This window comes from Nicotiana tomentosiformis, chromosome 5 (assembly GCF_000390325.3).
Source record: "Nicotiana tomentosiformis chromosome 5, ASM39032v3, whole genome shotgun sequence".
Lineage (NCBI taxonomy): Eukaryota > Viridiplantae > Streptophyta > Magnoliopsida > Solanales > Solanaceae > Nicotiana > Nicotiana tomentosiformis.
In genome coordinates, this window is record NC_090816.1 from 25,585,596 (window position 1) to 25,600,595 (window position 15,000).

General features: G+C 38.4%; 2 protein-coding genes across 2 annotated transcripts; one reads left to right on the forward strand and one right to left on the reverse strand.

Annotated features, from left to right (window-relative positions):
• Positions 1-1,413: 1,413 nt before the first annotated feature.
• On the reverse strand, positions 1,414-1,959 carry LOC104101503 (SKP1-like protein 11). The gene has a single exon (XM_018772533.3). The coding sequence runs from the start codon at positions 1,854-1,856 to the stop codon at positions 1,491-1,493; it is 366 nt and encodes a 121-aa protein (XP_018628049.1). The 5' UTR covers positions 1,857-1,959; the 3' UTR covers positions 1,414-1,490.
• Positions 1,960-3,868: 1,909 nt separating this feature from the next.
• On the forward strand, positions 3,869-4,408 carry LOC138892056 (uncharacterized). The gene has a single exon (XM_070175748.1). It carries the CDS (start codon positions 3,869-3,871, stop codon positions 4,406-4,408), a length of 540 nt encoding a protein of 179 aa, XP_070031849.1.
• The last annotated feature ends 10,592 nt before the right edge of the window (positions 4,409-15,000 follow it).

Consider the following 15,000-nt stretch of genomic DNA (forward strand, 5'->3'; position numbering starts at 1 on the left):
CCTAAAGATAATACAACACACTCAGTGATACTGGAAAATTATATTTTAAAAAATAATGATTTAAAAATTCTATCAGTAGTGCATAATTATTAAATATTATACATATTATTTATAGATGTTGGGTCCCTAAGTGTTTTGGGGGCTTAAGGCCATTGCCTTAGTGTCCTTAGGTTCCAGCCGACCATGCAACATATCAGCTTGGTGTTAATTCAGATTAGTCGGGTTAGTGAGATTCAAATATAGAACGTAAAACAGAGCTAATTTGCTATCGATCAGCCAAACAGAGCTAGTTTGACAAACCCATTGTACAAATGCCCCAGCTGGTAATTTCAGCGTTTCTCCGTCACGAATAGTCTCATTAATATCAATTAATTGGCAACGTACGTAACCCATCATTACTGGTGAAATGAGTACTTAAGCATCCATTTCTCTTACAAAAAATTTACCGCCAAAACTAGCCATTTCAGGATATACACCTTTTTATTTTATTCCATGAAAAGCTTTTAGCATATATCTTTTATCAAAGGCAACCATCAGGTAGTTTATTATTGGTATCAAGTGTCATCAAGTAAGGATCCTTCGTAATGAATTGTTGTAAAATAACCATACATGAGATTTTTCAAAAACTACCTTTCTCAATCTAGTTTAAATTCTATATATGTAGTGTACAGAGGCGGACTTAGGATTTGGCAATTGCGGGGCACCATGACATTCATTATAAATTTATCACTGCTCATAAAGATTTGTACGGGGACCTATGCTAATATCTGACTATTTTTTGAAGATCTTTGCAAGTATATATGAAATTTTTGTCGAAATTTCCGAGCGCGGGCGACTCCTCAACTCATCATATGCATCTGCCTCTAACTGTGTAAAGTATACTTACACAGATAACTTGTATTATAATTAGTGGTAAATCTTTATAATAAACAACAATGGTTAACCTTAGAAAAATAGTACTCCACTAAGATATGCTATTTGAATGAGACTCACATGTACTTTGACAATTAGACAAGTGTGGGGACGACGACACCTACTTCTACTTCTAACTAAAGGAGGACAGCCGACAGTACAAGCAAATAGAGAGCCCGTCCATTTGAGCTGGAAAGTGTACCGGTTGTTTGAGTCGTGAAAAGGGTGCATCACCTTATGCTTCAAACCGATGGCAAATGACCATATTGTCAATCACCGTTATAAGCTATACGTTTACACATATATATATATTGACTTGTCCTTGACATTTTGATTTTGAAACACAACAAACAAAAATTCATAACTAATGCAAATACAAAAGTATTAAATTAATATATATATATATACTAGTTCTTACTAAGACTTCTTTATCTAATACTAGGACAAAAATTCATATAGAAAAATAAAAGGAAAAGCCTAATATGCTAAAACATAAACCAAAAACCCTAAACATTACATAAACGAAGACGTAATTAAGTCTAGTCAAGGGATTCATCGAATTCTTCTCCTTCAAAGGCCTATTCATTTTCTTTCCGAACGGCATCTTCTTCCTCTTGAGTATAATCACATTGAACATTGAAAATTTTTCGAACAGCCACATGCGACTTGTTCTTGATCTTATCAGCAATAGCCTGAGCGCAAAGATCGAGCAAAGCCTTAATGTCTAGGAAATTCGCAGCCACTATGATATTGAAGAGTTTTTGCATCTTAATGCTAACGAATTCCTTATCGAAGTCCTTGATTTTGGTTTTCTTGATTTCTTCTTCTTCGTCTGAACCCGAGATTTCTGCATGCTTCTTGAGGTACTCGATGATCTTGACTAGGGTTTCAATGTCAACGTTGGGTAGTGGTATGATGTTGGATGCACAATCATCTTCTACCATGTTACTGATTGTTATAGACCCGATGGCGATGTATTCTTCTAGTTGAAACTCGTCGCCATCACTACTCTTCAAGATCAAAATCTTATTCTCTGTTGCGGGTGTTATTGAAATGATGCCATGAGAAAAGCTTTTCTTAGGAAAGAGTTAGGAAAAGGAGAAGGTTTGAGAAAAAAAGTTCCAAAGAATTGAATGATGAGGAATTGGTATTTGATAGGTTATAAGTGTCCTTATTTTATGCTTTGATGAGCTAACAAACTTAATGTTAAGAACCGGATAAGGAACCTGATCCACATCTGGTTCACATTCTCAAGCGCATGAAAATAACCAGACTTAAGCTGGAGATGTTCGTCAGTATTTCAGAAGTTAAAGAATCAACAAGGGGAACATATGGACTTTAGTTCCCCTGGTGATTGTACCAAGTCAACTCTTCAACAACTGAAAAGTGACCGACTTCACACGCAACAGTACAACACAGTTCAGCAGTCACCTCCATTGGGAAGGACCTTGTACCCAAGTTGCTTACATCATTCAAGTGATGTCATCAATGTTATATTAACATTAAACCAATGACAAAACATCACTTGAACACTGAGAGAATTCATTCAAGCCACTTACGGTGGTTGATCATCAAGAAAACGATTCTCAAGTGCATCAAGAACAAAGTACAACACTACTACGAACTAGTTCCCCATATCAAGTTATTGTGAGTCTTTAGTTGAGCTGTAACTTTGTAATAATTCTTCAATTGTAATTCCTACTTAGCTTGTTTAGAAGCATTCCATAGGAAATCCTTTGTAAATTATAAACCCTTGTGTTTGTGTCTTGGCTAGAGTTAGTCGAGTTGTAAAGTCTTTGTAATAGAGTTATTACAAAGTGGCTTGTAATAGTATGTGACAAGTTAGTGAGGGATTAAGAGGTTAATTCCTAGGTTTCATAGGTTGTAATCTTAAAGTTGTTCAGTATTGAAGTTGAAATCCTACAAGGATAGGTCGTAGTTTTTAATCTCGTTGAGCTAGGAATTGTTCACGTAAAAACTCTTAGTGTTATTTACTTTCTGCTATATTCGTGTAATTTGTGGAAACTAATAGAGAACCTGGTTCTCTATATAGTTTGGTGGACCCTCGAATTCTATCAGTATTTATAGGCGTAAGCTAAACCCAAACATATTTGGCTTTAGTTCTTGGTTTCTCTATATTAAACCAACTTGGTCTCGGAAACCAACCTTATAACTAATCACTTCAACCAAAACTAGTATTTCCTCTTCTTTTTAATTCTTTTCCTTTTTCCTAAACCAATTCAAAACTTATCACTTCAAACCAAATTAAATACATTCTGGAAAGAAAACCAAAACCAAATGCATATTATAAAACTATTGTTCCAAGTAGATAATGCTTATGAAATATGCAGTTCCTTATCATAGTTTTATCAGATATTTAAAATTCTTACAATTTCTGGGTTGACCAACCTAATTTCTCCACTGTTGTACAACAAGCTTGGGATATTGAGATAGTTGGAAATGTTGTGTGGAGGTTCCAACAAAATATGAAGCATGTTGCCAGGAAACTGAGTGTTTGGTCCAAAGAGAAAATTGGAGATGTTTTTTTGAAGGTTAAAGAATGTTGGGAACACAAAATGGTAGAATTAGAGATGCAATACATTGAAAATGATGATGACACACACAAAGCTCAATTGCACAATGCCTAGGCTGATAAACAACTTTGACAAAGCAGCCAAGAGAAACACAGTTCCTGATAAACGCTTCAAGAGAAAGAATGTCGCTGACAATGTTATAAAGCAAGCTCTTGCTGCATGGGGAGACTCCTCCAGCGAATCTGAAGAAGAAAATGATCATGTTGATAGTTCAATGATGGTAGTGGTAAGTGAAGCAACTGAGTATGACTCAATATTTGCCTAGATGGCTCAGTCCGATGATGATGAAGATGACGACGATGATGAGGTAAATTTTCTGGATGTTCAGAGAAATCTGAAAATCTTATTATCCTAAAAAACTCATGTCTTTGGAAAATGTGTTAATTGATGCTTATCACAGTCTTATAAATGATAAAGATGCTTTAACTGTGGAGTTAGGAGAAGCAGAACAAACCAGAGATGACTTAGTAATCGTTGATGTTGATTTAAAGGAAACAATAGAGAACCTGAAGAAAGAGAAGGATGCCTTAGCTAAAAATATTGCACATATAGAACATGAAAGAGATGATCTAATGGTTGTTGTGGAAGACCTAAACGAGATATTTGTGTGTGCAAGAAAGGAAAAAGAAGTCTTAGCTGAGAGAGTTGCTAACATTGAGCATGAGAGAGATGACCTATTAGTGGTGGTAGTGGACTTGAAGGAAATAATTGGGGAACTTAAAATGGAAAGTAGGCCTGAAAATTCTCAAAAGGGAAAGGAAGTTTTAAGTGAGGCACACATTAAGCTTGAAAGTGAGCTAAATTTAGTGAAGTCTAGTATGTGTGCTAAGCTTGAGAAAAACAAACAACTTCAGAAAGAACTAGGTAGAGTGAAGAGTGATCTTGAAAAATCACTCAAGTAGACCTGGTCCTCTGATGCTATCACTATCATGTACACCAATAATGGGGGAAACAGGCAGGGGATTGGGTTCCAAAGGGAAAAGATTCCCTACAACCCTCATAGCAAGTACGTTACTATACATGACAATTGGCTTTACACTCATTGCGGTAACACTAGGCACTTTAAAGAAAATTGTATGGCCAGATTTCAGTCACAGCAAAAAATATAAAGTTTTTTGCTGAAAAAGTAACTACTGGTAGAGAACCTGGTCCCTCGAATAAAAAATGCATAATGCCTGTTTGGACCAGAAGATCCCTCATTTACCCTTTTCCTCATTACAAGGGACCCAAACTGGTTTGGGTTCCTAAGTCGAACTCTTGATTTTCTTGTGCAGGGAATAGTGAAAGGAAGCAGCCTACAATGGTACATGGATAGTGGCTGCTCAAAGCATATGACTGGAAGTACAAATGATTTCCTTTCACTTAAAGCCCTGCAAAGAGGGAGTGTATCATTTGGAAATGTCAAGAAAGGATACATTATGGGAGTTGGAAGGATTGGAAAGTCTTTCTCACACTCAATCAAAAATGTCTACTACGTGAACAGGTTGAAGTACAGCTTGCTAAGTGTTTTCCAGATCTGTGATAAGGGAAACAAGGTGGAATTTGTGTCACAATATGTACAGTCACAAACCTAGTGACTGGTGAGGTGGTGCTAGTAGCAAAAATATACAAAAATATCTATGTTGCTGATTTTGAGTTTCTACAGAATGGTGATATCAGCTGTCTAAGTGTTGTTGATGATGATGCTGAATTATGACATAGGAGACTGGGTCATGCAAGCTTCACGTTGATGAACAAATTGGTCAGGAAGGACCTGGTTCGTGGTCTTCCAAAGTCAAGTTTCATAGATCACAAAGTGTATAATGCATGTGTAAAAGGCAAGCAAGTCAGATCCTCATTCAAGCCCAAAAGGGAAGTCAGTACCTCAAGGACACTTGACCTTCTTCACATGGATTTATATGGACCCATGAGGGTGGCAAGCAGGGGAAGAAATAAATATATCTTCGTTATAGTTTACGATTACTCCAGCTTCATCTGGACTTTGTTTCACAGAACCAAGGATGAAACCTTTGAAGTGTTTGTTGCCTTCGTCAAAAAGATTCAAGTGAAGATGGGTAATAATGTAGCTTGCATCAGGTCTGATCATGGGACAGAGTTTGACAATGCCAAATTTGATGAGTTTTGTATTGAAAATGGTATCACTCACAATTTCTCAGCTCCAAGAACACCTCAACAAAATGGTGTTGTGGAAAGGAAGAATGTAACTCTTGAAGACATGGCAAGGACAATGTTGATTGACAGTGGGATTGCAAAGAATTTATGGGCAAAAGCTGTCAACATTGCTTGCTACTTAATGAACAGGTGCATGATCAAGTCCCTTATGAACAAGACTCCATATGAACTGGTAAATGGAAGGAAGCCCAAGCTGACACATCTAAGGACTTTTGGGTGTAAATGTTTTGTCCTCAACAATGGAAAGGAAACTCTGGGAAAATTCGGTACCAAAAGTGATGAAGGAATCTTTCTGGGATACTCATCTCAAAGCAAAGATTACAAAGTATACAACAAAATGACTTAATGTGTTGAGGAAAGTATACATGTGATCTTTGATGAATCTCACCTCTCCTATCAGAAGGACATACATGCTAATCAAGATGGAGAACCTTTATCTGTTCCAGGAGAAGATATTTACATGGCTAATGGAAAAGCATACATGATGAGTCATGTATAGGAATCCAGTGAAGATGATGCGAGTACACCTCCATTTATTGGAGAGGAACCTGGTCCCCTGATCACACCAACTGAAGCTGAAAATAAAGTTGTTGATGCAGTCGGAGGTACTCCACTTGCTGAAGTAAGAAGCGTCCAAGAACCTCAGTTAGACATACCTGGATCCTCTACCAATGAAATTCAGGTACCAAATTGGAAGCACAAAAGCTCACATCCTCTTGACAACATAATCACCCCTCTTGACTCAAGAGTTTAAACCAGATTAAAAGCATGAAATTCACATGCCTTTTCAGCCTTTCTTTCCCAAATAGAGCCCAGAAATATCAAAGAAGTGTTGAAAGATGCATACTGGATCACAGCCATGCAAGATGAGCTGCATCAATTTGAAAGAAACAAGGTATGGTACCTGGTTCCTCGACCTGCAGATCGATCGGTCATAGGGACCGGGTGGCTATTCAGGAATAAGCTTGATGAGTTTGGAAATACAACAAGAAACAAGGCAAGGCTTGTACTTCAAGGCTACAATCAGGAAGAATGGATTGATTATGATGAAATATTTGCTCCAGTTGCTCGAATGGAAGCTAGTAAAATTCTTATTGCCTTTGCATCTCATATGGGGTTCACACTGTTCCAAATGGATGTCAAAAGTGCATTTCTAAATGGCTACCTGAAAGAAGAAGTTTATGTCAAGCAGCCTCCTAGATCTGAGTGTCACGAGCAGCCTGAGCATGTACTCAAGCCGGATAAGGCATTGTATGGGCTAAAGCTGGCACCCCAGGCTTGGTATGAAAGTTTATAAAAGTTTCTTCTAGAAAATGGCTTTGCAAGAGGGAAAATTGACAACACTCTTTTTCTGAAGAAACGAGGGAGGAACATGCTCATTGTTCAGGTATATGTTGACGATATCATTTTTGGAGCCATAACTGACTCTCTTTGTGAAGAGTTTGCAAAACTCCCGGGGAGTGAGTTTTAGATGAGTATGATGGGAGAATTAAATTTATTCCTGGGACTTCAAGTGAAGCAATCTCAAAAGGGAACAATGATAAGTTAGCAGAAGTACATTAAGGAGCTGCTAAAAAGTTTTGACATGGAAACATCAAAAGTTATTGACACTCCTATTGCCACAGCTACTCGTCTAGACATGGATAAAGCTGGTTCTCCTGTAAATCAGACCATGTATATAGGGATCATAGGGTCACTCTTTGTCACGACCCGAAATTCCCATATTTGGATCGTGATGGCTCCTAACATGTCACTTGCTAGGCAAGCCAACGTTAGAATAATATTATCCATTTTAAAATAATTTTTAAATTTATTAATAACAAAAAAACAAATGCGGAAGTAAAGTCTAAAATGTAGTGAATAATCCATAAAAATAACGATGTCTAAATACCTTCCCAGAATTGGTGTCACAAGTGCACGATCTTCTAGAATAATACAAATAAAGGGTCTGAATAAAATAAAGTTGTCTGAAAACAAACACACAACTAAAGTAAAGTAGACGGGGATCAGAACTGCGGACGCCGTGCAGTTATACCTCAAGTCTCCTATGGGTACATGAAATCCGAGCAAGCCTATGGTACGCCACTGGGACCAACTCCGAAATCTCCACAAGAAGTGCAGAGTATAGTATCAGTACAACCGACCCCATGGCCGAGCCTAACCTCGATAAAGTAGTGACGGGGCTAAGGCAGGTCACATACATTAACTTGTACGCAATAATAGTAATGACCACAATAATAGAATTAAATCAGATAACTCATTTTTAATAGTTGAAGCCAACTCAGCAGTCATAACCAATTATTATTTCAACCAATTTTCATTGCAACGTGCAACCCGCTCCCATAATATATTCATTTTCAATCCTCCAATATAATTATTTTAATCAAGTGTATATATAGACTTTCAAATAAGTCTGTTGCGGCGAGCAACCCGATCCCCCAATATGGACTTTTAAACATGTCTGTTGCGGCGAGCAACAAGTCTGTTGCAGCGAGCAACCCGATCCCCCTATATAGACTTTTAAATAAGTTTGTTGCGGCGAGCAACCCGATCCCCCAATATGGACTTTTAATAAGTTTGTTGTGGCAAGCAACATGATCCCCAAATATGGACTTTTAAATAAGTCTGTTGCGGCGAGCAACCCGATCTCCCAATATGGACTTTTAATTAATCTGTTGCGGCGTGCAACCCGATCTCTCAGTATATTCATTTCAATCAATTCTGTTGCGGCGTGCAACCCGTTCCTCCAATATATCCATTTACTAATTCTTATAGAAGAAATTGCCCCAATAAACGCAACAATTAATATAAAAATTTTAAGACTACAAGCATACAATAATTATGCTTTAATTATGAAACAAAAAATGATAAATAGCAATTTATTATGAAAATCAGGGAGAAAATAGGTAGTGTACTATTTAATATGCTAAATGTCAAGTAGCAACTAATACACATAAATCAAATCACCATGTAGCAATTATTACAGGAATTCAAGAATTAATATTAGACAAAGAATAGGAGAGAAACAATTATCATAACAATTAATTTGTGTATTAAACAATTTTTAGGATTTTCAAATAATTATGCAAATAATTAATTTGACGACGTATAGACACTCATCACCTCGCCTATACGTCGTTCACATACATTTCACATAATAAATAATTTAAGGGTTCTATTCCCTCAAGTCAAGGTTAACAACTTTTTCTTTTAAATTTGTCTCCAAAAGATTCAAATCTATTCACAAACAATTTGATATACTCAATACGAATCATAGCAATTAATTCCATATGAATTTACTAATTTTTTGGATAAAATTCGAAATTCACTTAAAAATTTGACAGTGGGGCCCACGTCTCGAATCTCAAAAAAATTTATGAAATCCGAACACCCATTCCGAGACGAATCTAACCATACAAAATTATCAAATTCTGATTGCAAATGGACCTTCAAATCTTAAATTTTTGTTTTTCGAAGATTTTATAAAAATCTGATTTTTCTCCCAACATTTCACGGATTCATGATATAAATGAGTATGGAATCATGAAATATAATCAATATAGGATAAGGAACACTTACCCCAATGTTTTCCCGTGAAAATGTCCCAAGAATCGCCTTACCCGAGCTCAAAAATGGAAAATGGTGGAAAATGGGACGAAATCCCATTTCCAGAACTTAAGTTCTGTTTGCCCAGATTTTTACTCATCGCGATCGCGGGAATTCGTTCGCGATCGTGTAGAACAATTTCAACCTATCCATTTTAACTCTACGCAAATGCGACATTGCTCTCGCTAATGCGAAGCACAACTTCTCAGCCTTCCGCGATCGCGGACTACCTTGTGCGATCGCGTAGCACAAATTTTGTGCTTCAGCTTCTGGTTTATTACTTCTTCGCGAACGCGGATTGGCCCTCACGTTCGTGGTGACTTAGTTGCTGCAAGTGTGCGATCGCCGACCTCACTATGCAATCACATTGTACAAATTTCATCCGTGACCATTACGCCTTCGCGATCGCGGACACAGCCACGCGATCGCATAGAAGGAAACCAGTAGCAGCAAGTTCAGCAATTTCATGGTTCCAAAATGCGCCGATCTTGATCCCAATTACACTCGAGTCCTCGGGGTTCCAAACCATATATGCACACCAGTACAAAAACATAATAAGAACTCGCTCGCGCAATCAAAATACCAAAATAACACCTAGAACTACGAATCGGACACCAAATCAAAAACAAAATCAAGAAAACTTTAAAACTTATATTTTCACAACCGGGCATCCGAATCACGTCAAATCAATTCCGTTTCTCACAAAATTCTGCACACAAGTCATAAATATTATAGTGGACCTACACTGGGCTCCAGAACCAAAATACAGACCCGGTGTTAATAAATCCAACATCAGTAAATTCTTAAAAATCATTAAGCTTTTAAACTTTTAAAATTTTCATCAAAATTCGATATCTTGGGCTAGGGACCTCGAAATTTAATTCCGGGCATACGCTCAAGTCCCAAATCACGATACGGACCTACCAGAATTGTTAAAATACTGATCCGGGTCTGCTTGCTCAAAATGTTGACCAAAGTTAACTCAGTTAAGTTTTAAAGCTCTATTTCACATTTTAATCCATTTTTCACACAAAAACTTTCCGGAAAATTATACAGACTGTGCATGCAAGTCTAGGAATGATAAATAGTTTTTTTCAATCTTAGAACACAGAATTACTTATTAAATTTAAAGATGACACTTTGGGTCATCACACTCTTGTATCTCACTACAAGCAGACTAGATATTATGTTCATCGTGGACCTTTTGTGCAAGGTTTCAATCCAATCCAAAGGAATCTCATTTGAAGGCTGCCAAGAGAATATTGAGATATCTCAAAGGAACACATGACCTAGTTCTCTACTATCCCTCATGTGACAGCTTTGATCTTATTGGGTATGCTGACGCTGATTATGCTAGATATCTGGTGGAGAGGAAAAACACGTCTGGAATGGTACATTTCCTGGGTTCTTGCCTAATTTTATGGGGTACATGAAGCAAAACTCAGTGGCACTCTCAACTGCAGAAGCAGAATATGTAGCAGCTGCTTGTTGCTATGCTCAATTGTTGTGGATCAAGCATCATCTGGAAGACTTTGGAGTGTTCTCAGATTTTGTGCCTCTCCTATGCGACAATACAAGTTCACTCAATATGGCCAAAAATCCAATCCAACATAAGAGAACCAAGCACATTGATATGCGTTACCACTTCCTCAAAGACAATGTTGAAAAGGGGCTCATTTGCATGAAATTCTGTAGCACAAAAGATCAGATTGCAGACATATTTACCAAGGCCTTGAGTAGAGAACATTTTGAAAGAAATTATGTGGCACTGGGATTGATAAAACCCCATTGAGAACCTGGTCCCTCGATGATTGGCTATGAAAGAAATATTCAGGTAAAATTAGCTAAAAAGTGTTTTCTGGCAAAGTCTAACTCATCTCTATACCATTATAGGTAGACACGCATGATGATTACAGAGCAAATAGGTAGTTGATGCAGTACGCGATGGTAAAAAGGGCAAAGCTTACAGATGCAAGATTAGTCAAGGAACCTGGTTCTCCTAAGACAGGTTAGCAGTTTCTCTGTTCTCTCATGCACAATTTTCAACGGTTAAAACAAGTGCCACATTATCAGTGTGTCAGTTTCTTTTCTTTGTGTCTTTTGAACCCAAACGTCTCACCCGTTAGAAATCAACCCGACTCCCAAAACTGCCATTTTTTCCTAACCGGTCCCTCATCAATATTAAATACATCCATCCTTGTCACAATTTCTCACATCACACGTTAAAATTTTCCTTCTTCTTTCTCTCTTTCAAACTACCTATCTCTTCTCCTCAACTCATCACTTCTCTACACGGATGAAAATCACAAAACCTCAAGTGTTCCAAGTGACACCGCCATTGCGTCCTCAACCATTCAAACACCGATATTAGACTCCTCCATCAACACCACCACTAGACAAAACCCTAGGTCAGAGTCACCCCCACACTCCATCTCCTCTCCTACCCAATCGCATTCTGGTTCTCATAGGAGTCGCAAAATCTCAACTCCTAAAAGATCTGTGGTTGCAAGGTCTCATCTTGCCTTGTCGGAAAAACTGGGTGAAAAGCGTCCTGTTGATGAAGCAAAGAATCAGGAAATCTCTAGTCTTCCTTTGGATGAAGGCTCAAATGTAGATCCAACTGTTGGTTCTGAGAATGTTACAGTTCCCAGTCTTGAGCCTACAGGTACAACTTCTTTTTCTTCTGCGTTTTCCATGGAGTTACACGAGATCTATAGCTAATGAAGGGGTTATTATCGAAGGATGTGCGGATGGGTCTGAGGCTTAGGGGGAAGAGTCTAAAACTACGGTAGAGGGTAGAGAGCTTGTGCCTGTTGAACTATCGGCACAGGACAATACTTGGGGGGTCCCAAATGAGGGACATGACCCCTCCTCATAAGATCCAACTCAGTGGTCCTCTCAAAAGTCACAGGTCAATACTGATCCTGCTCCCTCCCCTCATTTCAATGCTGAGCCTTTGTCTGTAGTCATGCCTGAGATGAGATCTGATTCTGAAGAAGTAGTTGGGGAAATTGAAGAGGATTCTGATGAGATGCCAATTGCTAGCTTGCCTAGGCATAGACCAATGGTTGCTCAAGAGTCTACTCCTAAGCGACCTACTACAAGGTTGTAAAGGAAGGAGGCTCTTGAGTCTGCGCTTAAGAACAGCCAAGCTAAGTCAAGGAGAAGAAAATTAGTGAAATATGGGAATATTGTGAGCGAGAAGTTAGTGCCAGTTGTGAATATGGATGATGAAGTAGAAGAGGAACCTGGTTCCTTGAGGAACCTGGTTCCTTGACTAGAAAGCGCTCACAAAAGCATGTTTTCCCCAAGCCTAAAAGGGGATCTTATGTGTCTACTGAAAGTCTGAGCAAGTCTGATGATGTTGTTGCTAGTGAAAATGTGGTGAAAGAATCTAGTGTTAAGTTGGTAGAAGAGTCTGCTGCCAGGGTGATGGAAGAATTGGGTGAAAAGTCTGTGAAGTCTGATGAAAAAGTAAAGGATGTTCGCAAGTCTGCTAAGAGAAAAGCTGATATTGATGAGGAACTTTGTTCCTCAAAGAAGGCCAAAGTTAGTGATCCAAGAAGTGCTGGGAAAGAGAAATTGAGAAATCAAAAGGTGCTATGGGGCCGCACATTTGCCATTGCAATTTTGGAGAAGGCTGGTATGAGACAACTGGTTGAAATTTGTGAGTTTCAATAGTGGACACATTTGTTCACAAGTGATGATCCAAAGGTGTATGAGCAGGAAGTTCAAAGTTTCTATGCCAACCTCTTCAAAGTTGAGGATGATCACATCCTTGTGTTGGTGAATGGAGTTGAAATGGTGATGGACTCTGCTTTATTGGGATCTATTCTGGGTGTACCTGCTGAAGGGCTATCTAGTGTTCATAGAGCTTGTTCTCAAAATTTCAGAAAAGCCATCCTGAAGGATAAAGTAGTTCAGCAAGTAGAACGAGTACAGAAGAAGGCCCACCTTCCAGTGTACCAACTGCTAATTGGGATGGTGAACAAGGTCTTCCTCCCTCGTGCTGAGAGAAGATATATCACTTCTCGTGGAGACCTGTTCCTCATGGAAGCACTAGACAACTTCATTACCATCAACCTGCCTGGGATCATGATAGAGCACATGTAGAAAGTGGCAGATTTTAAAGATGGTAATCATTGCCTGCCTCTTGGGTTCCTTCTCACCAAGGTCTTTGAGTACTACAAGGTTCCTCTAGGACAAGCTAAACTAGGCACTAAGAAGCAAACTTTCTCCAAGTCCACTCTGGAAGAATGTGAGTGCATTGATAGGGATAGAGGAGTTGGAAGCACTTCTACCATTTCTCAGTTGATCAACGCTCAGAACAGTGCTACTACTGAGATAAGGCAGTTGAAAGCAAGGAATGCTATTCTTGAGAGTCAGTTGAGTCAGCTTCAGGAGGCACCTGGTTCCAGTATCTCTCAAAGTGAAGAGGTTGCCTGTCTTTCCAAGGAGAATGCTACGCTCAAGAAATAGGTGGAGGACCTAAAAGAGAAACTGCTCAATGAGAAAATGTCGGTGAATGCTCCAATGGATATCATCCTCCAAACCCTTGCCTCTGCCTCTAAGCCCTCTCCTTCCAGTGCTCCCTAAAGAGTGTCCCCTCAGTGTCAAGTCTTAAGTTTTCCTATGTTTTTATTATGTTTATGGTATTTGTTTTTGTTGTTGTGAATTGTGGATGGTTGTCAGTAACATTGACTCTGCTCCCTGTTTTCAAATCTAAATTGTTTAATGGAAGCTTTTCCCTTTTTGCTGTATATGCCTTGTCTTTATGCTCTATTTTTGTCATGTTATGTGCACACAAGTGGCATGAGTTAACTCAAGCTATACTTCTTTCTGCTATCAACTGGTTACTAATCTTTTTATGATGCCAAAAGGGGGAAAATAATTATTCAGGAAATGTTGGTTCTTAGGGGGAAGAATTTATGCATAAACAAATAATTATTCAGGAAATGCTGGTTCTTAGGGGGAATAATATATGCATAATTGAATAATGATGTGCACTAATTAAGGGGGAATACAGCCTTCCTGGTTCACTGTCTGATTCTTTGCGGTTATTCGTAGGATCTTCAATTATAAGTTTGATATCATCACAAAGGGGGAAATTGATAGGTTATAAGTGTCCTTGTTTTATGTTTTGATAATCTAACAAACTTAATGTCAAGAACCATATAAGGAACCCGATCACATCTGATCCACATTCTCAAGCGCATGGAAATAACCAGACTTAAGCTGGAGATGTTCGTCGGAATTTCAGAAGTTAAAGAATCAATGAGGGGAACATATGGACTTCAGTTCCCCTGGTGATTGCACCAAGTCAGCTCTTCAACAGCTGAAAAGTGATTGACTGCTCACGTAACAGTACAGCACAGTGCAACAGTCACCTCTATTGGGAAGGACCTTCTTCCCAAGTTGCTTACATCATTCAAGTGATGTCATCAATGTTATATTAACATTAAACCAATTACAAAACATCACTTGAACACTGAGAATTCATTCAAGCCACTTACGGTGATTGATCAGCAAGAAAATGATTCTTAAGTGCATCAAGAACAAAGTACAACACTACTACGAACCAGTTCCACATATCAAGTTATTGTAAGTCCTTAGTTGAGTTGTAACTTTGTAATAGTTCTTCAAATGTAATTTCTACTTAGCTTGTTTATAAGAATTCCGTGGATAACCCTTTGTAAATAATAAACCCTTGTGTTTG

Bases quoted from the DNA above. Each gene is read 5' to 3' on its own strand.
- LOC104101503 (XM_018772533.3), bottom strand. From the start codon at position 1,856: ATGGTAGAAGATGATTGTGCATCCAACATCATACCACTACCCAACGTT.
- LOC138892056 (XM_070175748.1), top strand. From the start codon at position 3,869: ATGTCTTTGGAAAATGTGTTAATTGATGCTTATCACAGTCTTATAAAT.